Here is a 22,404-nt window from a genome sequence, read left to right on the forward strand (position 1 = left end):
TGGAAATACATATATGAGTGTTATTATTAGTAAAAATATGATGAAAATAATACTTAAAACTGCAGAGCTTCATTTTACTGCTGTAATTTTTTACAAAGTATCATAATATATTTTAACTAGCTGAGCAGAGTCTTATGCATGCTTCTGATTTGTTATATCTTATGCAATTTATATTTAAAAGTGTAAGTGTAAAGATGCTATACAATATATATAAGATGATATATCTTTAATGAGTGATAAGTCACAGCCCCATAGTATTCTAGCAAAGAGTTTTTAATATTCTTAATAAAATAAACAGAGCCTTTGTAATTGACTTCAATGTAAATTTATACAGAAAAAAAGGAATGTGACAGTTTTATGAGGATTACAAGGTCTGTATGTATTCAGAGTGTGAATTATTCCTTTCTGTTGCATTTTAAGTGATTGTACAGCTTTCAGATTGCGAAAGGTTCTGTTCTCTCGTAAATGTATTTTCTTCTATCTATACTTCAAAAGAATAGTATATTTTAAACTGAAGAATATGATTATTTATTCAGAGTAAAGGAACTAGCTTCCTATCACTTGAAAAAGTCTTTTTGTTTTGCTAGTATTTTTTTTCCTGGAAACACAAAAATCATTATTTGGGGACCTAATCTACTATATCCTAGCTGATGGATCAGTAGTTATGGATACTGTGCCAATATTTTGAATCTCTGGGCTTTATTCAGCATTCTAATAGCTGTATTGTTGTGCCTCTTTTGTTACTGAAAGGGATTTCAATGAATCCTATTTTGAGGCTCCATTCAAGCTTTGAAAGGCATCTTTAAAATAGAAAAGGACAAAATTGGGGTTGTTTGGGTTTGCAAATGAGTGGAATCCATACTCTAGGCTCTATAAGTACATATTGCAATATTACAGCTTTTACTTTCTATGTTCTTTTCTTCCCCTTTGCACTATATAACAGTTGTGTCTCCTGTTCCTTTTAAAATTGTATGTAATGTTTGAAATTAGAGATGAAAAACAAAGCCTAGAAGAATAAGAAGAAAAGAAATCCTATGGAGAAAGTTTAAGCAAATACTGTGTTATGAAGATAGCAGGACTCTAATGTAGAAAAGCTGACAATGGTAGGGGTGAAGTACCAGGGACTCTTTCTACTGTGGAAACTGGTTTAGCATTCATTTTCTATGCCTAACCCAGGGAACAGAAAGAAAATCACTATAAATCATGAGGCAGACCAACTCAGATTTTTTTTTTTTTTTCTAAGCAAACCGTATGTGAATTGTCACTTGCTGCTGCTAAGTCGCTTCAGTCACGTCCGACTCTGTGTGACCCCATAGATGGCAGCCCACCAGGCTCCACCGCCCCTGGGATTCTCCAGGCAAGAACACTGGAGTGGGTTGCCATTTCCTTCTCCAGTGCATGAAAGTGAAAAGTGAAAAGGAAAGTCACTCAGTCGTGTCCGACTCTTAGCGACCCCATAGACTGCAGCCTACCAGGCCCCTCCGTCCATGGGACTTTCCAGGCAAGAGTACTGGAGTGGGGTGTCATTGCCTTCTCCGAATTGTTACTTATCCATCAATAAAATTATCTGGTGAATTCATTCAAACCAGAACCAGACTGTTTCTCAAGTTTCTGGAGCTAAGTAAAAGATGAGTAAAGTCACTGTGTTTCGAAACAAAGGCAAGTCAAAGGGTAGCTTTTCTTACATCCCATCTCCAAATTAAGTTAAAACAAGACCACAGAACGTACTGCTATCCCCCAGCCATCTCCATTGGCACAGAAAGAACCACCTCTGCACCAACACACCCAAAGTGCTGATTGATCGGAAACTGAAGAGAAACTACTGATAGATACTTCATGTATTTTGGGGTCTCACAAGAACAATGTCATTTCACTTTGCAACTTTGTCATTGGCTTTTCCCTCTTGTTCTGCCATTTGTGGGGGAGAACAGGGCTAACTGAGTTTGTAGTATTTGTTTGTTTGTTTTTGTATTTTGCTCTATTTGGCAGTGGATCTTGGAGAAAAAAATCTAATGTCTGCAAATGGAAGGCATTAAGTTTTCCTACTGGTTTATTTTGCTGTAACTGTGTAGGTATTCAAATGCCTATACCGGTAACTGTGTAGGTATTCAAACTGGTAGTCTACTTTTTTAGACTACCAATATTATTTATATAATAAAAATTTAATGTATTTTCAAATATATAGGATTCATGTAATGTATGTTCTTGAAGCTTAGAAGTAAAATTTTGTTTTATTTTTATATAAAATATTGAATCCACACTCCACTTGGATTTTTTTTTTTTTTGTAAATGAAAGAAAAAGTTGGAAAGAGCATTGATGGCTTGCTATATATAGACTTGTGAAAAACTACTATTTTCTATTTGCAAAAATTTACATATTTAAAATGTTATTTTTGAAAGAATTTGCAAATTTCATTCAGGGTAAAACTTTGTCGTTTCTAATAACAAATATGGTCTTTCTCATGAACATGAGGAAATTGTGACAATTTTTTTATCCAGGTGGAAATTTGCCATTTTCACAGAGAAGTTTCTCCATATCTGTTGTGACACATCTTATTCAGCCTGCAAAACTGATATGAATCCATAAAAACAGAGACTAATAAAATATGTTTTGAAATCAGTAGGATTAAATGCCTGCTTTTTTAGGTTTCAAAATTTTAAATAATAGACTTCACAACGTCTTGTGTCAATGAAGTTATTTTAATCACCCCTGCAATAATAGAACTAGAAAAATACAGGACTTCTCAAGACAGTAGAATTAATATTTTTTTCCTCTTTGTTCTGCATAACTACTTTATAGTAAATTCTTAGTGTGTAGCCCTTTATCCTGTTAGTGAATATCCTGTTAATATAATTTTCTACATTATAGCTAAAATATAAATTTGAAAACAAAGTGTAATTTAAATCAAACAAATATACTGTGACTAATATTTAAGCAAAAGTTTATAAGGAAAGATTTTTCTTAGGGCCTTGAACTGATTGATTCAGAATCTTATTTTCATTCTTCACATGTAGCCACCATAAAAATATACAGGTGTCCAGAACAGGTAAATCATAGATATAAAACATTCAGTTTGCGTTTACCTAATTTTTCCAAATATGAAATTAAATGGAATCCTATATTATTGATATTGACTTGACTGACTTTTTTGTCTCTGTTTGCTGTTCTCTTATGAAGAGGAAACTCCAAGTACCATTACTATGGAATTCGTGTCAAGCCTGATTCCCCTCTTAATCGCCTCCAAGAAGATATGCAGTATATGGCTATGAGACAGCAACCCATGCAACAGAAACAAAGGTAGACTTTGGGATTGTCATTGACATGTCAAAATTACGGATTTCTTTAGCTGTTTCAGTTTTTTTTTTTTTTTCTGAACGAGTAGAACAAATACTTAAGTGTGCAAGAATGTCACTATTGTTGATATGCTTTCACTACAGACAGTTCTCAGATATGATTGAGAATTTCACTCATTCTATTTTCCAAATCTTTTAAAAATTACTCATCAAACAGCCTGTTTGGTCCCTTTAAATAAATGTGACATCCCAAACTATCCCAATAAGGAGACTAAACACATGCTATAAGAAGCATCTGGAGAAATTTGTCAGTATTCATGAGCGTCTTGTTAATCTGCACATGTTTTTAAGTCATTCTTTTTGACAATATAAATTCTTGCAGAATGTTTGGGACTTCTTGCGTTTTCTTTGACTCCAACTTTCATAAATGTAGAATTGTAAATGTTAGGACTTTAAGATATCTCAAGCATTCATGAATGGATGGGTGGATGATGAATGGATGGATAGATAAATAGAGTTATAGATCTTACAATTGAAAAATACATCAGTGTCGTCTGCCTCCTCAGCCTTGTGGCAGTCAAAGCACTAAAACCCCTGGTTTTTTTGTTTTGTTTTTTCAGATAAGTCCCAGAGAGGTTAAATGATTTGCACAAGCATGTAAAGTTGCTACATAGCCAAAGGCTTTCTGTCTCATGTGACTTATATCACAGTTTGGAGTAAAATGAAAAATCTTTCTCTCTTTACTAATATAGCTCAGCCATGGCAGTAGTTCCAGTTTTTATTTTCAGTTGAGCATGCAATATTTGATAGGGAAAAGAAGGACTGCACTCAGGTAGTCAGATGATCTAAGTCAATCTGCTTGATCCATTGATCTGGGATAGTGAGTCACCTTGGCAAGATCTCCTCCACATCATACTAGCGTAATCAGATGCATTAGTTCTAAGTTACGACTGGAGGAAAAGGATACCATGCAGTGTGCGCATGCTCAGTCAAGTCCAACTTTTTTGTGTACCCCCATGGATTGCAGCCCATCAGGCTCCTCTGTCCATGGAATTTTCCAGGCAAAAACAATGGAGTAGATTGCCATTTCCTCCTCCAGGGGATCTTCTGACCCAGGGATTGAACCTGTGTCTTTTTCATTGGCAGGCAGATTCTTTACCACTGTTGGACCTGGAAAGGCCATACCATGCAGTAGCCCTTTATCTATTTGGTAACAGCACCGGTTGCATCTCTACCATGTGCTAGGTCCTGAGTGCAGAGATAAGACACAGTTCTTACCTTTGAGAAGTTAAGAAATTAGATGACCAGGTTATAAGGTAATGCAGCCTGTGTGCATGCTGTCACTAGTCCTGTCTGACTCTTTTCGACTCTGTGGACTATAGCCCTCCAAGCTCCTCTGTCTATGAGATTCTCCAGGCAAGAATACTGGAGTGGGTTGCCCTGGCCTCCTCCAGGGGATCTTCTCAACCCAGGGATTGAGCCCATGTCTCTTATGTCTCCTGCATTGGTTGGCAGGTACTTTACCACTACTGCCACCTGGGAAGCCCATAACGCAGCCTGCCGCTGCTGCTAAGTCACCTTAGTCGTGTCCGACTCTGTGCGACCCCATAGACGGCAGCCCACCAGGCTCTCCCTGGGATTCTCCAGGCAAGAACACTGGAGTGGGTTGCCATTTCCTTCTCCAATCCATGAAAGTGAAAAGTGAAAGGAAAGTCGCTCAGTAGTGTCTGACTCTTAGCGACCCCATGGACTGCAGCCCACCAGGCTCCTCCGTCCATGGGACTTTTCAGGCAAGAGTATTGGAGTGGGGTGCCATTGCCTTCTCTGATAATGCAGCCTAAGAAATACTAAAACAGAGCTTTAATCAAGGAACTATTGGAATACTTTGCCAAACTGTTTGAGCAAAATCTTGGAAAGGGAGGATTGGGAAGTTTCACAGAGAAGGTGCTATTTGAGTAGGGAATTAGAGGGATCAGAATAACAGAGGAACATTTAGGCAGAGGGAATAATGTAAACACATGTACCACTGAGGCATAAAGTCCATGACATCTCTGGTGAATACACTCTGATATGGTGAGGCTGATATTGCAGGAGGAGTACTGAGAAGATTGGGTCCTTTAGGGTTAAGATTAGACTTGAGTGAGAGATGAGATTTTAAAAGTAGTTTGGATCACAGATGAAGGGATTTGGTTGTATATGGAGTTAATGACTGTGCTTAGAAACTGTAAAGACTTCAAAGACTTGCTTCCAAACAAAGCAGTGACACATTCAGATTTTGTCTGAAGAGATTACTTTTCGATTTGGGGCAAGACATATTTAATGGGAGGAGACTGGAGGTAAAGGCGCTTGTTAATACAGATATCATTTCTAGTGCAAGTATTCAAGACTGAAGAGTCAGTTCAAGATTGGCTATTATATAAATTATGTTTCACAGATTCTCAAACTTAGTTTTGAAATTACTGATTCCTGTTTTTTGAAGTATAGTCAATGAAATATATTAAGAAGAGTTCTAGGGAAGAAACATAAAACAGTCCCTTTTATGTTTGGAAACAGAGTTTGTGTGAGTTGGAATAAACTGTTCTTTGTCTTGATTTACAATTACTGTTTCCACCTGTTAGTGACAACGCTTATAGCTTTTACTTTCTGGTATAGTGTCTGCACTCATGCATAGCAGCACTTCACATTGGAGATGTTGGTGCAATAAAGAAAGAAAAGATCCGTTCAAAAATAACATATATTCAAACTTAAATATGAACAATGCTGTGGTAAATTGCACCTAAGATATCTGAAGCTTACTTTATCCAGTGATTTCACTGCAAGTTTTCATGGAAATGGAAGCATTCAAGGAACATTCTTTTTACAAAGCCTGGGTTAGGTAAGCAAAACCAAAGTTACAAAGGTCTCCTTATGTAACAGATTTCAGAGCTATAAAGTTTAATGAGCTATGAAAACCCTGCAATCCAAGTACTGCTTTTAGAATTAGATATAATATGGTTGTATTTAAGAAGTGATATAAAATTCTCAGTGATATTCATAGTTCATAAGACTTTAGTTTCTTACAGTGTTTGCTTTCTTATGAAATAAGAACATTAGAGAACCAAAGAAGTACTGAAACTTCCTTGAATTTGTTGTTGTTATTTGTTAATGGTACAAGTTTAGGATTATGGACAGTTTCTCTTGGCATGGTGTCTTGGATAATTGCTTCTATTACCAACTTCACCAACCCCTCATTGGGATTAGGAGGACAGAGGGAAATGCTTTTTTTAAAGTATCTCTGAAGGGTTATATCATTGGCAACATTGATGGGCCTTCAGTGAAGCCAATTACCCCACTGAGAGGAAGCACTTGTACAGAAGAGGAAAAGTGTCTTTTCATGAATCTAAATGCAAGGGTTAAAGTATTTGTTGAACACAGTGGAAAAAGAACTTATTGCTTTAGAGCTTATAAAATAAGATGGTTTCAAAATTCAAATGAGTCCACTGAATGTATTAAATTTCACATAAGAAGAGACTGCCATTCATCCTGGTAAAGTACGAGGGACATATGAAAAGTTTAAAATAGTTTATAGCATCTACTAGTATTTAGTATTTTAGAATATTCAAATTGTTTAAATACATTAGAGGTTTTTTATGAATCTATATGTGCACATCTTCCATAGTGTAAATGTATGTGCTTCACCTGTTCCTATAAGAAAATTCAAGTATAAATAATAATTATTTTATCAAAAAAATCATTTTTTGGAGGTCAGTTTGTGCATTTTTTTTCTCATTTGTTTGGAATCACTGTAGCTATAGCATTTATAATGATTTTTGTTTTGCGTAGCTTTATAATTTTTAGAACTCCTTTACATATGGTATCTCATTTGAAGATCTGATAGGACAGTAGAGGAAATTTCCACTAGTAGAGGAAATTTCCATTTATCTGCAAATCAAATTCCCAGCAACACCACCATATGGGAACATAGCCATGAGTCTGGAAATAAATGGAAACAGCTTCTGATTGAAAAACAGATGTCACAGAGCCCATAGATTAGCTTAATTGAAAAGATGAAGCCATCCTCAAGTCATTTACCTAAAATAAAGGAGCAGATTAGAGCCCACTTGATTCATAGGCAATCGTGAGATATAACAGCTGGCAAGAGGAAATAAAAGTAGACAAGTGTCTTTGATTCCCTTTTGGGTTATTCATCCCAGCAATCTGCATATTCCATGGAGGAACACGTAGACCTAGGCACTCCAGTAGGCCCTTTAAGTAGCACTATAGTGACTAAAATCTAGTGATAACTATTTGGCATATTGATGGCATTATAGGTAATCAAAAAGAGGTTAAGTACTCTGATTAAGGAAGCAGGAGAATGTGTGATAATTGGGTAATTATTAAGACTTTCCTTTTGAAAATATTTCACATGAAAATAACTTCTGCACTTAAATGAGGTAATCTTCAGTTTTCAAGGAATTTCACTCATGGACTAATTTGCTTACTCTAATATAGACAATAAATAAGGTTAGTGTAGAGCAAAAAGGAGGTGAATAATTTTCAGCTATATGATCTAAATAAAAATCTTTGCTGCAGTTTCTTTTTAATATTTAAAAGATGCACATAGAGAGTGTTGGCACATATATTTCAGTTATTCTTCCAAATTCTAGTAGCAAAAGTGGTGGAATAGAGTCAAGTGCTTTTGACAATGTGCTTTGCTGCATTTGATTCCTTCACCAAATACATAACAGTAATGGTGCGTATAAAATATGTCAATCACATCTAAAAGCAAATTCACAGAGTCATAGAAAGAGCTGGAGCAAAGGGTCACCTAGTGCACGTAAAAGTGCAGTTTTCCTGATGAAAAAACTGAAGTCCATAAGAGTAGGTAATAGATCCACGATCATATAGAAACCAGGACAAGAACCCAGGCCTCTTATCTTTGATCTTATAAGAATTCTTTCCCTCAAGAGGTAGTATAGCCCAAAGAGAAATGTACACATGTAATAAAAGTTTTGCATATGAAATAAAGGGGAAGATTACAGTTGAGTATGTCCTAAATAAGTGAAGAAATGTGTCACTTCCTGATTCTGTGAACAGTCTCTTCATAGGAATTGGATTCTGTGAAAAAAAAGGGATTTTTGCGGCAGTGAGGGGAGGAAAATAGAGGCCAATTGGAAAGCAAGGCTAGTTGCGCTTTGGCTGTAGACAGATGTGAAAGCATGCGTGTTCCTAAGGAGTGAGGGCAAGAACCTCTGTCATTAGAAGACCTTTCTTAATACAGTTTTGTAGACTAGTGAAAAGAATTCTATATTTAAAGGTTGGAAATAGGGATTTGAGTACAGGCTGCTTGGCACTTTGGTGTGTGTGACTGAACTTAACTGAACCTCAGTTTCTTCATCTGCAGAATGGAAATTAATAATAATTGTTGTTTTTCAGTCGCCCAGTCATGTCTGACTCTTTGCAGTCCCATGGACTGCAGCATGCCAGGCCTCCCTGTCCTTCACCATCTCCCGGAGTTTGTCCAAGTTCACGTTTCATTGCATCAGTGATGCCATCCAGCAGTCTCATCCTCTGACGCCTTCTTCCCCTCCTGCCCTGATCTTTCCCAGCATCAGGGACTTTTCCAATCAGTCATTTGTTCACATCAGATGACCAAAATACTGGAGCTTCAGCTTTAGCATCAGTCCTTCCAGTGAATATTCAGGGTTGATCCCCCTTAAGATTGACTGGTTTGATCTCCTGTGTCCAAGGGACTTTCAGGAGTATTTTCCAGCACCACAGTTTGAAGGCATCAATTATCTGGCATTCATCCTTTATAGTCCAGCTGTCACAACCATACATGACCACTGGAAAGACCATAGCCTTGACTATATGGACCTTTGTCAGCAGAATAATGTCTCTGTTTTTCAGCACACTGTCTAGATTTGTCATAACTTTCCTGCCAAGAAGCAGTCTTCTGATTTCATGGCTGCAGTCACTATCTATCACTGTCTGCAGTGATTTTGGAGCCCAAGAAGAGGAAAGTGAAAGTTGCTCCGTTGTGTCCAACTCTTTGTGACCCCATGGACTATGCAGTCCTTAGAATTCTCCAGGACAGAATACTGGAGTGGGTAGCCTTTCTCTTCTCCTGAGGATCTTCCCAACCCAGGGACTGAACCCAGGTCTCCCACACTGCAGGCAGATTCTTTACCAGCTGAGCCACAAGGGAAGCCCAAGAATACTGGAGTGGGTAGCCTATCCCTTCCTCAGGGGATCTTCCCAACCCAGGAATCGAACCAGGGTCTCCTGTATCGCAGGCGGATTCTTTACCAACTGAGCGATGAGGGAAGAAGGGGAAATCTGTCACTAATTCCACCTTTTCTCTTTCTATTTGCCATGCAGTAACAAGGCCGGACGCCACAATCTTAGTGTTTTTATTTAGTCTTAAGCAAGCTCTTTCATTCTCCTCCTTCACCTTCATCAAGAGGCTCTTTAGTTCCTCTTCTCTATCTGCCATTAGAGTGGTAACATTTGGACATCTGAGGTTGTTGATGTTTCTCCTGCTTTTCTTGATTCCAGCTTGTAACTCATCCACCCTGGCATTTCTCATGATGTGCTCAGCATATAGATTAAACAAACAAGGTGACAGCAAACAGCCTTGTCATGCTCCTTTCTCATTTTTGAACCACTCAGTTGTTCCATACAGGGTTCTAACTGTTGCTTCTTGATCCGCATACAGGTTTCTCAGAAAACATGTAAGATGGTCTGGTATTCCCATCCCTCTAAGACCTTTCCAGTTTGTCATGACAAAGGTACTGATGAACCTATTTGCAGGGCAGGAATAAAAACTCAGACATAGAGAATAGACTATGGACACAGTGGGGGAAGGAGAAGGTGGACCAAGTTGAGACAGCAGCTCTGAAATATATATATTACTATGTGTAAAATAGAAGGCTAACGAGATGTTGCTGTGTGGCACAGGGAGCTCAGCCTGGTACTCTGTGACAACCAGAGGGGTGGGATGGGGCGGGGGGAGATTCAAGAGGGAGGGAACATATGTACACCTATGACTAATTCACGTAGATGTATGGCAGAAATGAACACAACATTATAAATCAATTATCCTCCAATTGAAAATATTTTTTAATTAAAAAAAAAACACAAAAGCACTCAACTCCTCCGCCTGCCCATTCTTCCTCCCTTCACCACCCCCTCCATGGGCATTGATCCCCTGGGTGCCCCCCAACAAACTTCCTGGATACAATTCTCTATCTCAAGATATGTTTCCTTCTTCTGTATAGCAAAGGGAAATATACTCAGCATTTTTGAATAATCTACAAGGGGAAAGACTCTGAAAACGGACTGCATTTTATATAATCATTGAGCTGTACACGTGAAACTAGCACGATATTGTAAATCAACTATACTTCAACTTTAAAAATTAAAGAATAAGGCTGTTTTGGAGAAGAATGAAGCTGGGAAATTGGGCAAGTTTGGCTTTCATTTCTTTACACCTCTGGGCCAGTGGTTTTCAACTGTGATTGATGTTAATGGTTTACAGTTCCTTTCCTGACCATAAATTCCCTGAGGTCATTACTGAGATAACCATCTAGGACTGGTAAATTGCTCTGAGGCAGCTGAAAGTGGCAGGAGTCTTTAGTGAGAAGATGATCAGATGTCTGTGCGTTTGGCTTTTGGAAAAAAATAAGGAATCTTGGCACTGAGGTATTTAATGTTCACTATACTACTGCAGCAAGTCCCTAATGTAAATATATTTTCCACTGAAGATAGAGTCATAAATAATCACATTCAGTAATTATTAAGTATAGTAATTCATGTAAAGTTTGTTAATATTAATTCTTCTGATGAACATTTATTGAACTTGTGAAATGTTCATTTATATGCAAGATCTCATTTGGCAATTATATTGTTTGTTATTTACTGATAAGGAAACAGGCTTATTTAATTTTGCTTTATGCAAGAAGCTCACTAATTTATTTTTTCTGAGATAGAGCTTCAGATGCCCTTTTTTGTTTTTGTTACTGTCTTGCAGTCAGGTGGAGTCATGTTGTCATTCTCCAAATAAAGGAAGAGTGGAAGCATTCCTCTAGGATCAGTTTAACAGAAAGGACCAGCTATACATAAAAGAAGTATCATAAAGGTGTCATACATATGTGTAACAAGAATATATCAGTTCTACATAGTTAAGCCTAAATTACGTACAATAGGAGAACTCAATGAAGGAATTCATGAGCTAAGGGAATTGTATTTGCTTCTTTCAGCAGTGCATTTTCAGCACCTAGGAGAGCAGTGAGCATCATTTGTGAAATGAATAAAGGATCCACAGGCTTCTGTTTTAGCCAACAGCTTCAACCTCTTCCCTTCCCTGCTTCTCCCACATTTCCTACTGAAACTGCTGCAGTGAACTCAAATACTCCCATTTGAATTTAATTTTTCCTACTCTCCTTTCCCAATTATAGATGTAGAGCTAATGACGAGACAAATATAGAGCTACCAACAAAGATTGAAGAGTTGTAATAACTGTCTTTAATCAGCAGGGTTGATGCTAGAAGTCAAGATAGAAACATTTTCAGTGTGACATCAAGAAGTCCATTACTATTCTGAAAAGATGGCACTCAACATTATTTCTTCTGATCTGTTCATGTTTATATCATTTGATTTACTTCATACCTCAAGTCACCTAAGAATTTTCTGGGACAATTTTTCCAAAGGGAATGTCATGATTCCTGCAGAAAATTTTAGCCTTTTGTCCCAGTTATGAGCTCAGCATTTAGGTTTGTTCATGGCAGATCAAATGATTTTGTACTCTATAGTTATAAGCATAATGATGACTCTAAATGCCTATACAGCTCAGATTTTACATCTTGCCTGTGCATTTTTCTCCTGGTTCAAAGATACTTGTCCAAATGGTTCATTTAGTCTGTTGAAAATCCTTCTACCTGTTACTATTAGTTGAATGTAATGGTAAATATATACCCTTCTTTGCCTTCCATTGAACTCCTTCAGTGACTATATGTGTGAGATTATTGACAGAATTAGATATTTTACAGTAGAGTTACAGCTGTCCAAGTTCTAAATAACAGCTATGACTAACCCCATGGGGGAAGATTCCTAATAATTTTCCAAGTTTCTTTGTTAGTGACAGGTTTCATGCATAACGCTCAGCTATTAAAGCATTAGAGTTTCTTTGATTTCTTAATCATTAACAACTTTAGCTTTGATTGCCCATGGAGTTGCAAGCTGTTAAAATTATAATTTGCCTCTTACTAATTTTGAAACCAAGAGCTGTTTGTTCATTTGATGTAGCACAGGTCTTTATCAGAGAATATACAACTCAAGAGCACTAAGAATCTACTATAAGAAAGCCTATTATAAAACAATAAATTTGTAAAAATAAATGAGAGTAAAAGGAGATAATTCTTAAACACTAAAGAGTTTCGTTTTTTGAAAGATTCAACAAAATTTTTTCAGTAGAAAACATTTTTTTTTGTAATTTTAGTATTTAAATAGTGATTATTTTATTTAGAAAAGAGACATGGCTGGTTCTTGTTGATGTTTGACAGAAAACAACAAAATTCTCTAAAGCAATTATCCTTCAATTAAAATATAAATTAAAAAAAAAGATAGGAAATCTGAAAGCTGTGTTTCAATGCTAAAAGGTCACTTTAAATTCAACCAGAGCTAAGATAATGTTGGATTATCATGTAAGTCAATGGAATATTAAAACATCCTGGAAAATTCTTTTTTTTTTATTTTATTTTTATTTTTATTTTTATTTTTATTTTTTTATTAAATTTTAAAAACTTTAATTCTTACATGTGTTCCCAAACATGAAACCCCCTCCCACCTCCCTCCCCATAACTTCTCTGTGGGTGATCCCCATGCACCAGCCCCAAGCATGCTGTATCCTGCGTCAGACATAGACTGGCGATTCAATTCTTACATGATAGTATACATGATAGAATGCCATTCTCCCAAATCATCACATCCTGGAAAATTCTATGCACACACAGCCTGTTCAAAGCTACTCCCCTACAATACTTTACCTATAGTAAAGTAGATATTTGTTATCTAGGTTTTCTGTTTGTTAAAATCAATTGATGGTCTGATACAGTGAAAGGTGTTACCTTGAGCATTCATTCATACATTCATTTAATCATCCACCATCTATTCAGAGATAGTTATTTATATTCCAAATATAGTTTATTGAAAAAATTGAGAAATGACTTATAAAAATGACTTTTCTGTAATGTTATGGTTCTATTTCTACAACATTTGACTGAATGAATTTATTATTGGGCCAAGATGCTCCTATAGACTAGTTCTGTGAAGACAACCTAAGAAATATATGAGAAGCTAGTTAAAATAATAAATTCCTAATCCCCATTCTCAAAGATTTTGTTAGATAGATCTAAAGTAAGCCTAGCATTTGAATTTTTTTGAAACCTACTCAGATACTGATATTTAAATAGCTTTCAAAACCTAATATAATATCATCTATCACTATTTCTTCCAAGAAGAGTCAGTTACCACATGTATTTGTTTATCTTATGTTTAATGTGGCTATTCAGCTTCCTATTAAACTCCCTCCTTCTCTGGGAAGCTTCAGTTCTCTGAAGTAATGGCAGGGATAGGATGTTATCCTTAGCTAGGACGTCAGGAAAATGAACATCCAGCTTTCCTCAGTTCAATATTTCTAATTTCTTGGGGTTTCTTTCTAAGTATCAACTTAGTACCAGGCAATACCTGGCATTTGGAAATGCCACTACTGGGAAAAGTCAGCACTGCCTGGAAGCTCTCTCTTATTTATAGGCCCACACTCATACTGTTCTTATATATGAGCCATATATCTGCCCTTCCGATGTCATTCTTTTTTATTATTTATCTCTTTGGCTGCATCAGGTCTTAGTTGTAGCACGTGAGATCTTTTGTCGTGGTGCTAAACTCTGGCTGTGGCACACAGGCTCAGTGGTTGCAGTGAGCAGGCTCCAGAGCGCACAGGCTTTAGTAGTTGTGGATTGTGGGCTCTGAAGTGCTTTGAAGCATGCAGTCTCTCTAGTTATGATGTGTGGGCCCTGTTGCTCCATGGCGTATGGAACCATAAGTTTCCTGACTGGTAATCGAACCCTGTGCTCTGCTTTGCAAGGTGGATTCTTAACCACTAGACCACCACAGAAATCTCTTTTGTCATTCTTCATGTCACAAAACCCTCCCAAACTTGTCTTCACAGCTTTTTCTAAAGAGATACAACATAAGCTTCTGACATATAGAGGTCCTGTTACTGAGGCAAAGGGCTTCTGTGGTGGGAAGAGTGCCAGCAATGTAGGAGACCTGGGTTTGATCCCTGAGTCAGGAAGATCTGCTGGAGAGGGAAATGGTAACCCTCTCCAGTATTCTTGCCTAGTAAATCCCACGGATGGAACAGCCTGGTGGGCTACAGTTCATGGGTCACACAGAGTCAAACACAACTGAGTGACTAACACTTTATTATTACCCAGGGAAGCAAAAATAGAAACACTTAGTGCATTTTCACCCAATCCATTCAATCTGTCATTCACTTTGCAACCTTTACTCTATGGTTAGAATTAAACCTCCTATTGCCCAGTTTTGAATGTATTTTCTTTTTTTTTTCCTTCACCTCTTCTTTATAAGATTTGTTCTTAAGTACTGACCTGCAGAAATTTCTCCAGAATTAACTTTTTTCCTTTTTGTCTACAAGCTAATCTTAATGAATTTTTGAATCTCCTGTATAGTAGAGTATACCTCTAATCAGTGCTTCCCACTCGATATCATTATTATTAAGCATAATCATTCATTAATTATAATGTGTTGTGATTTGAGTGCTTATTAAAAATACCTCTTTCTCGTTTGGAACTTCTGCTGTCTACATCTTTCTGAGGAAGTAGATCATTTTCCTTGCAGACTATAGGCTTGCTAAGCACAATGTGCAAGTAGAAGATGACACACATGTGTACAATGTCTGTGTGTCAGTCTAAGGTGAATATATGTCATATTCTTTTATGGTCCTTGATATTTGTGCCTACTAAACATCTGTAGTATGCTAGATGCTGTGAAGGACAAAGGAGACTGATAAAGCATAGTTGGACAAAGTCTAATAATTACTCTCTCACCCTACATTGAAAATTGATATAATTGAAGACTATAGGAAATATTTCCATTTTGCTCTTTAGAGTAAGTAATTCCAGTCCCTTTAACCACTTTTGTTTATTAATTCCATGATCCCCAAACTCTATTACATAAATGAAGAAACGTGGTTAAACAATTTTAGCTTCTTTTATTAGTGATATAAAATTTCATAGTTGAAAAAAGGAGGCTAAAATCAAATGAAACCTGGAATGGATCAATAAGGATAAAAGCTTCTCTAACTGTGTTCCCTAAAGATAAAATCATTAAAGTCTTCTAGAACAGAATGGTTAGTAACTGCTCTCCCACAAAAGTACTCAAAGTTCTTGCTTCACAAAGGATTTTTTTTTTTTTTTTGCCTCTCTAAGATGATTCTTTAAGGAGGGAAAAAATCAGAAAAACATTCTTTTTTTTCTTTTAAATAAATGGCACTTCTAGCACACTACAATATTAAACCATGTGTTATCTCTTGATGTGGCCCCAATTGAAAAGTACTTTCAGATGTTTTTTTCCATTATATAAAAGAATAGGGTTGAGTTCTTTTATATCATTAGAAAGTAACAACCAACATTTTGGTGTACAGGGTCATCACTAAAATAACAAGAATGAAGCTGAAGCGTGTTGTATCCTTTGTTCACCCTGTTCATCTTCTGACTTTATTTTTGCTTTTCATATAGTTCTTTGTGAGATTCCTGTCACATAAAAAATACAAGTAAATGTCATTATGAGTGACTCTGCAGTTTTTCATGGAAGTTTCATTTATCTAAGTCATCATAACATTCAAGGTTGAGTTACTTCCTAAGCAACCTCAACATTAGTTTGTGTGATGTTTCACCAGATCCATTCATTTCCTATCTGTTGTCAGACTGTAGGCACCTTTGAGCATATCTTGTTCATTTATTGGGGACATTGCTACTCACAGTAATTTCACATTAACACACTATTAACAGTTAACTTACAGTATCAGTGTAAGAGTTAAATATCTGGATGGTTCTGTTTATAAATATATTTAGAAATGGAGAGAAATGGAAGGACAAACAGCATAAAGTACATAAGTGTAGATAAACTTATTGTAGATTTTAACATTTTCTTACATATATCTGTTTTTTCAATTTCTAAAATGAATAAAAATATTCGAGACCTTAGAAACAGAAGAAATTATAGTTGCTGCTTATTTCTTATTTTATATTTGCTTTTCTTAGGAGACTTACCTATGCATTTTTCCTATGGTATTTCTCTCCCAAGCATCTTTCTTTCTTGCCTATGCTGTTGAAGTATACTTTTTCTGTTTTAAAAGTATGGAAAGTTGGTGAGGTTATATGACTAGGACCTAAAGATAAGTGCATAACTATAGGTGACTTTTATTCTTTTTACTTTTTAAAATTTGATGACTCAGGTTTACAGATGGATTTTTGCATGCATTTTGCTACAAGCTGATGCTTATGGTCTTTATATTTGCAGATGTGGACAGAAGTCAAGGGAGATGAATGTGTTGAGATGCATGGGAGGCTTTAGGTGATATGGAAAACAGTATGGTTGAGTTTTAGGCTGAACCACATTTTGGAGATATTAATTAAATAAAGGCCACTTTAAACATCTCTCAGGCCCAAACTCTTAGATTTTAATTCAGATTCACATCCCAATGTATTTAAAATGTTTTTCCTTTGATCCATTGGCCATTAAGAATTATGTTCAAATAGTGTATTAAAAGTATAATCATGGACTTCCTTGCCACTGATGTCCAAAGAAATACCTCATAACTCTTTCATTCTTAGCTAAATTTCCGAATTTTTGAAAATGGGTGCCCTTCCTGAGTGCTTCTCCTTTTTTCTTTTTACAATTTAAAAAATTTCCTCATCCTAACTTTATGAGACTATCAAGGAAGAAAATCTTTTACAACTATCATGAGACAGTTAAAGAAGATAAAACAAAATTGAATGCCTTGGGAGTTTTGTGTAGTACAAAAATGCAAGGAATAATTTGGTTTATTTGTTTTTTCCCATCTAATATTTCTAGGTACAAGCCTATGCAGAAAGTTGATGGGGTTGCAGATGGTTTCACAGGAAGTGGTCAACAAACAGGCACATCTGTTGAGCAAACGGTAATTGCCCAAAGTCAACATCATCAACAGTTTTTAGGTATGTTAAGGTGTAATGCGTATTAGTTGTTGTTAGAATTTTGAAAACAATAGAACAGCAGTAGTATTTTATCCAAGTACAATGTCTATTACAGATATTAATTACATAGATTTTTTGTGTGTGCTGAAACTGTGCACATTATGTGATAGTTCTAGTTCATTTCTACTTTTTTTGTGTCTACTAGACATTTTTAAACATCTCAAGCTATGTAAAACTTTTAAATTCGTATGAATTAAAGGCTCATTTCTGTGGGATTGTTTCCCAGAATTTGTATTAATTGGGCATTTGTGATCAAAATTGTGTTGTAGTTTCAGTAGTATTAGTAACTTCAAGTGCCAAAAGCAATTCTCATTTCCTATGTAAAAAGTTGCATGTGCATACAATCTCAGGTTAGAAAAAATTATAAACTTTTAAGTAATTTATTCTTTTAAATTGATCATAGTATTTCCTATTTTTGTAATTTTGTAAGTGGTATACATGTTTCTTGTTACTTAAGAGTTAAGTGGAACTTGAACATTTTGCATATTCCTGTAAAAGCTAAACGTGCAGAATGCCATTTTACACTCTAATTGACAGCTTTTCTAGAGATGAACGTGCATAGTTTCGGTGCAACAGATCAAAATTAGTAGAATATATCAGAGTGTGTGTATGTGTCTGTGTGTGTATATGTGTCTATGTGCTCTTTCTGACAAAGACAACTAAAATGTACTCTCAGGACAGAATAGCTACTGAAGTATCAGAACATTATGGCAGCATTCACAGACTAGAGTCTTCAAGTATATTCTTATAGACGTATGAGTTCTCAACACGAATTTTTATGTTTCTTATTTTATGCTCTTATTTCAATTATAATCTTTTTTTAAAAAAAGCATATTTTGGATTACCTAGAAGATTAGAATGAATACTGTTCTAAAAATTTAGTTTCCACATTTGTATTTGAATTTATGATAAGGCTGGCACCAGGGTGTATTGCATTAATTGTCCAGAGCTAATGAGAAAAGAACAGACTTACTATGTAAATTACAGCTTCATCCCAAGGGAAGGCTAAATGATGTCCCAGTACTCTGTGTGGAAGAAAGTTTCACAGCTCATTTGAATATAGGAACATAATGGGAGAACCAGCCACCATGAAGTATGTGTTGGTTGTCAAACTCAAAAGTTTCTGCACTGCAGCAGTCAATACCATATTCATGTCATGAAAGATTCAGTTACAGGACAACATCATCATCTGTCATATAAATTAACACTGTTAAGTTTAATGTTTTTTTTTTTTTTAGGTTTCTTTATACTTACTTTGTAGGTCTTTTGGTTTATGATTATATGAGAAGTATAAGCATAATCTAATGTATTTTATATACCTAAGTAACAAAATGATAAAAATAACTAAAATTTGTACTGGCCAGCTCAAGGTATTTTTCTTATCATAGGGGTCCTGTATTGAGAGACGCTATGATATGTTATTTCCAGTATAATCATAGTGAAAATTTAGTTTCTCCAAAATTTTAAAACTATTCCCTCTATTCTTTTGTGCTGCTGCTGCTGTAAGTTATATTTATAAAATACTAGTATGCAAAGTCCTTGCTTTTTGCACCTCTGACCTTTATTTTTTTTTTTCCTTTTTAGTCTGCTTAAATTTTCCTTCATTAGTCTTTAATTGGCACCATCCACAGTAACTTTTTTCCATTGTGTTGTCATGGTAACAGATGCATCTCGAGCACTTCCAGAGTTTGGAGAAGTTGAAATCTCTTCTCTGCCAGATGGTACTACCTTTGAGGATATCAAGTCACTGCAGAGTCTTTATCGAGAGCACTGTGAGGTAGGTCTTCTGAAAACATAGTATGGACACAAGCTAAGTTTTTCCAGACAACTGGCTAAAACAAATACTCCAACATATTCCTAGAGGACAGATGAAGTTAGTTCATATTTCTTTGAACACTGATAAGCTGTTTTTTTCTTGTCTCAAACTGGAGAAGTGAAGAATGCAGGAAGGGGAGAATAAATTTTACTTTCCATCCTCTTAGCCTAGTCTGATACGAATCCTTTGATGAAGCAGTTCCACTTCTAGGTGCTCATCCTAGAAAAACGCTTACATGTGGTTGAAGAGATAAGTGTATAGGGAACTTGTTCATTATGGTTTTTAATTAAAAAGATTGATTATAACTTCAGTATCTAACAGGAAACTGAATAAATAAAATATGCTATAATCTATACAGTAAAATATTATGCAGTCATTAAAAGGAATAGGCAACTCTAAATGTACTTTTGTGGAACAAGCTCCAGGATTTATTTTTAAGAAAATATACAAGACGTAAAACAGTGAGTAAAGCTTACTGTTGTTTTCATGAAAAAGAACATGCTGTATACATCTCTCCAGAAGAAAGAACAAAATATTAATGCTGGTTGCCTTTGGGATCAAAACTGAGTTTAAGGAGTCAGGGGAAAGAGACTTAATTTTTTAATATACCCTTTTTAATCTTCTGAATTTTATACTGTAAGTATGTATTTTTATCAAAACAATTTTCTAGAAATGTTCAGGCATTCCTTCCAGGGATTATTGAGGCTCTAGTTTTGCTTGTTTCTTTTTTGCCCCTTGAGTCTTCTCTTCCTGTTTTCCATCCCTCCTCCTGCTTCTTTTCTGATTATCCCAGATCAGAATCGGATACATTGTCTCCAGGAGGTGAATTCTCTCCAGGTCCACATATACTGGCCACTTACCTGGCAGAAAGAAGATAGCAGATTGCAATAGGAGTTTTCTAAAGTATCCCTCCTTTTCAAAGAGGAACTGTTTAGAATTTAAGTAGCTTTATTCCAGGGCTATTTATGATCTACTTAGAAGTAAAAGATAATCCTTGGGCAGTCCTCCTGACTGCTGACGATGCAGTATGTAGTGAGAAATCTCAGCTCATAGCATTCACAGGTTTTTTTTTTTTTTCCCACTCCAGAAATAAGAACCGCTTGAGTGAATCTGAGTGCTTGTCAAGGGTGCTAGGTTATTAACAACCAAGGGCAAGTCCTCTCCTTATTAACAAACCATGTGCCATAAGTATTTTTCATGTCCCGCCAGTTTGTTCCCAACGTTTCTTTTCATGATGAAAAACACTGTCCATTTCTCTTCCACTACTTTTTCCAGTATTAGATAATTTCTGGATGATCCTTACTTATCAAGAAAAAAAAAAAACTTCTTTCTTGCTTTCTATGTGAATATCATGTCTGTTCAAAGGTTTATGTAAAGATGCTGTAATCATTTTCTCATTGCTCTATGTTCAGGTGAAACTCACTTCAAGCAACCCAGCCTATACAAATATAATTCAGATTTTTTTTTAAGTTTATCATATTATTCAAAATACAACTTGGGGAATGATTATTTACAACTAAAGAATATACACTAAAATTAATCTAAATGAAAAACTCCCCCAATAAGAAGAAAATATTATTAGGATTATAAAATTTTCATTAATTGTCAAGAATACTCTATATGAGGGCTTCCCAGGTGGCACTAGTGGTAAAGAGTCTGCCTGCCAATACAGGAGACATTTGAGGCGTGTGTTCCATCCCTGGGTCGGGAAGATCCCCTGGAGTAGGGTATGGCAGTGCACTCCAGTATTCTTGCCTGGATAATCTCATGGCCAGAGGAACCTGGCAAGCTACAGTCCATAGGGCCACAGAGAATTGGATGCAACTTAGTGCGCACGCACTCTATATGAAGAGAAATGAACATTTATAGTAATTAATCTACATGGGAAATGGCAGTTCATAGAATGATCCTCATTTGTTTCAGAGTTACCAGTATTCATGGCCACTTTCTTGGAGCATAAAGTCTTCTATGAAAAGGAAGTCCCTAATTATTGTTTCCTGTCACACTTCTAAACTTTTGATGGACAGGTGCTTGGGTCTCAGATCCAGTCCTGTAAGTGGTTGTTTGCTTTAGGCTAGTGGCGTTAGGATTATTTTAAACTATATTTGCCATACATTTCAGTCTGAACAAATTTAAAAGTGGGTGGACAAATGACAAAACGTTTTATTCATTTGTGAATGAGGCTGATACAAATGTCTTTTCAACAGAATTATTTGAGGTTATTTAATTTGAAGAGATACTTAATTTAAGGTGCACTGAATTTGTTACTTGTCTTATTTTATTTCATATTTCGTATTGTTTATGTTTTTAAGAAAGAGTAGCATACCTATTTTGACTGTTATTAGGAATTCTCGTAGTTGGTTTATCAAAGATACTTTGAAAGGATCACTAGTTATGTAAGGAACAATATAAGTTTCAACACAAGTTGCTCTAACAGTAATTTTTCCTTTCAATATATGCATAGTGTTCTTACAGCAGTCTCATAACTAGAGACATATAAGGTATTAGATCAGATATTACTAGTTGCTCCATTAATAGATGTCTGTCAGAAGAAGCCTAAGTTAGAATCTTTTGAGAAAGCAGCTATAATAATTTGCCTCCTGAGAAGGTTTTGGGTTTTGCTGGGAGCAGCCACATCTGGATGCCCTTTACTTTCAGGGCTTGCTTTTGCATTTTTATTGTTGCTGATATTAAAGGGTGAGGAGTGTGATATTAATTTGCCCCCTTCCCTTCGTTTTCATTATCCAGCTACTTGCAACATTTCCTACTAGTTCCCAGAACATGCTCCCAAACAAATTTTCCTTAATATTTGACTTGGTCTCAAAGTGTCTCTGTATAGAACATCAGTTATTCTCTGTACCATGTACAAGGCCAGGTCTACACAGGTAGCACATACTCCAGCATTAGGAAGTCGTGGCTTCCTCTTTCTTCCTTAGATGTTCAGATTGATTCTCTAGTTGCTTCTTATTGTCTCTTAGTTTCTGTGAATTTTGC

At 35.9% G+C, this 22,404-nt stretch overlaps 1 protein-coding gene across 2 annotated transcripts in view; it reads left to right on the plus strand.

The window, feature by feature from the left end:
* RFX3 (regulatory factor X3) overlaps nt 1-22,404 on the plus strand; it is a 188,534-nt gene that overhangs the window by 114,187 nt on the left and 51,943 nt on the right. For both annotated transcript variants that reach the window (XM_068974262.1, XM_068974263.1), the window contains exons 6-8: nt 3,179-3,298; nt 17,434-17,555; nt 19,259-19,371. In XM_068974262.1, coding sequence (XP_068830363.1) covers nt 3,179-3,298; nt 17,434-17,555; nt 19,259-19,371 — 355 coding nt within the window. The remainder of the gene's footprint in view (nt 1-3,178; nt 3,299-17,433; nt 17,556-19,258; nt 19,372-22,404) is intronic.

Source organism: Capricornis sumatraensis, chromosome 6 (genome assembly GCF_032405125.1).
Source record: "Capricornis sumatraensis isolate serow.1 chromosome 6, serow.2, whole genome shotgun sequence".
NCBI lineage: Eukaryota > Metazoa > Chordata > Mammalia > Artiodactyla > Bovidae > Capricornis > Capricornis sumatraensis.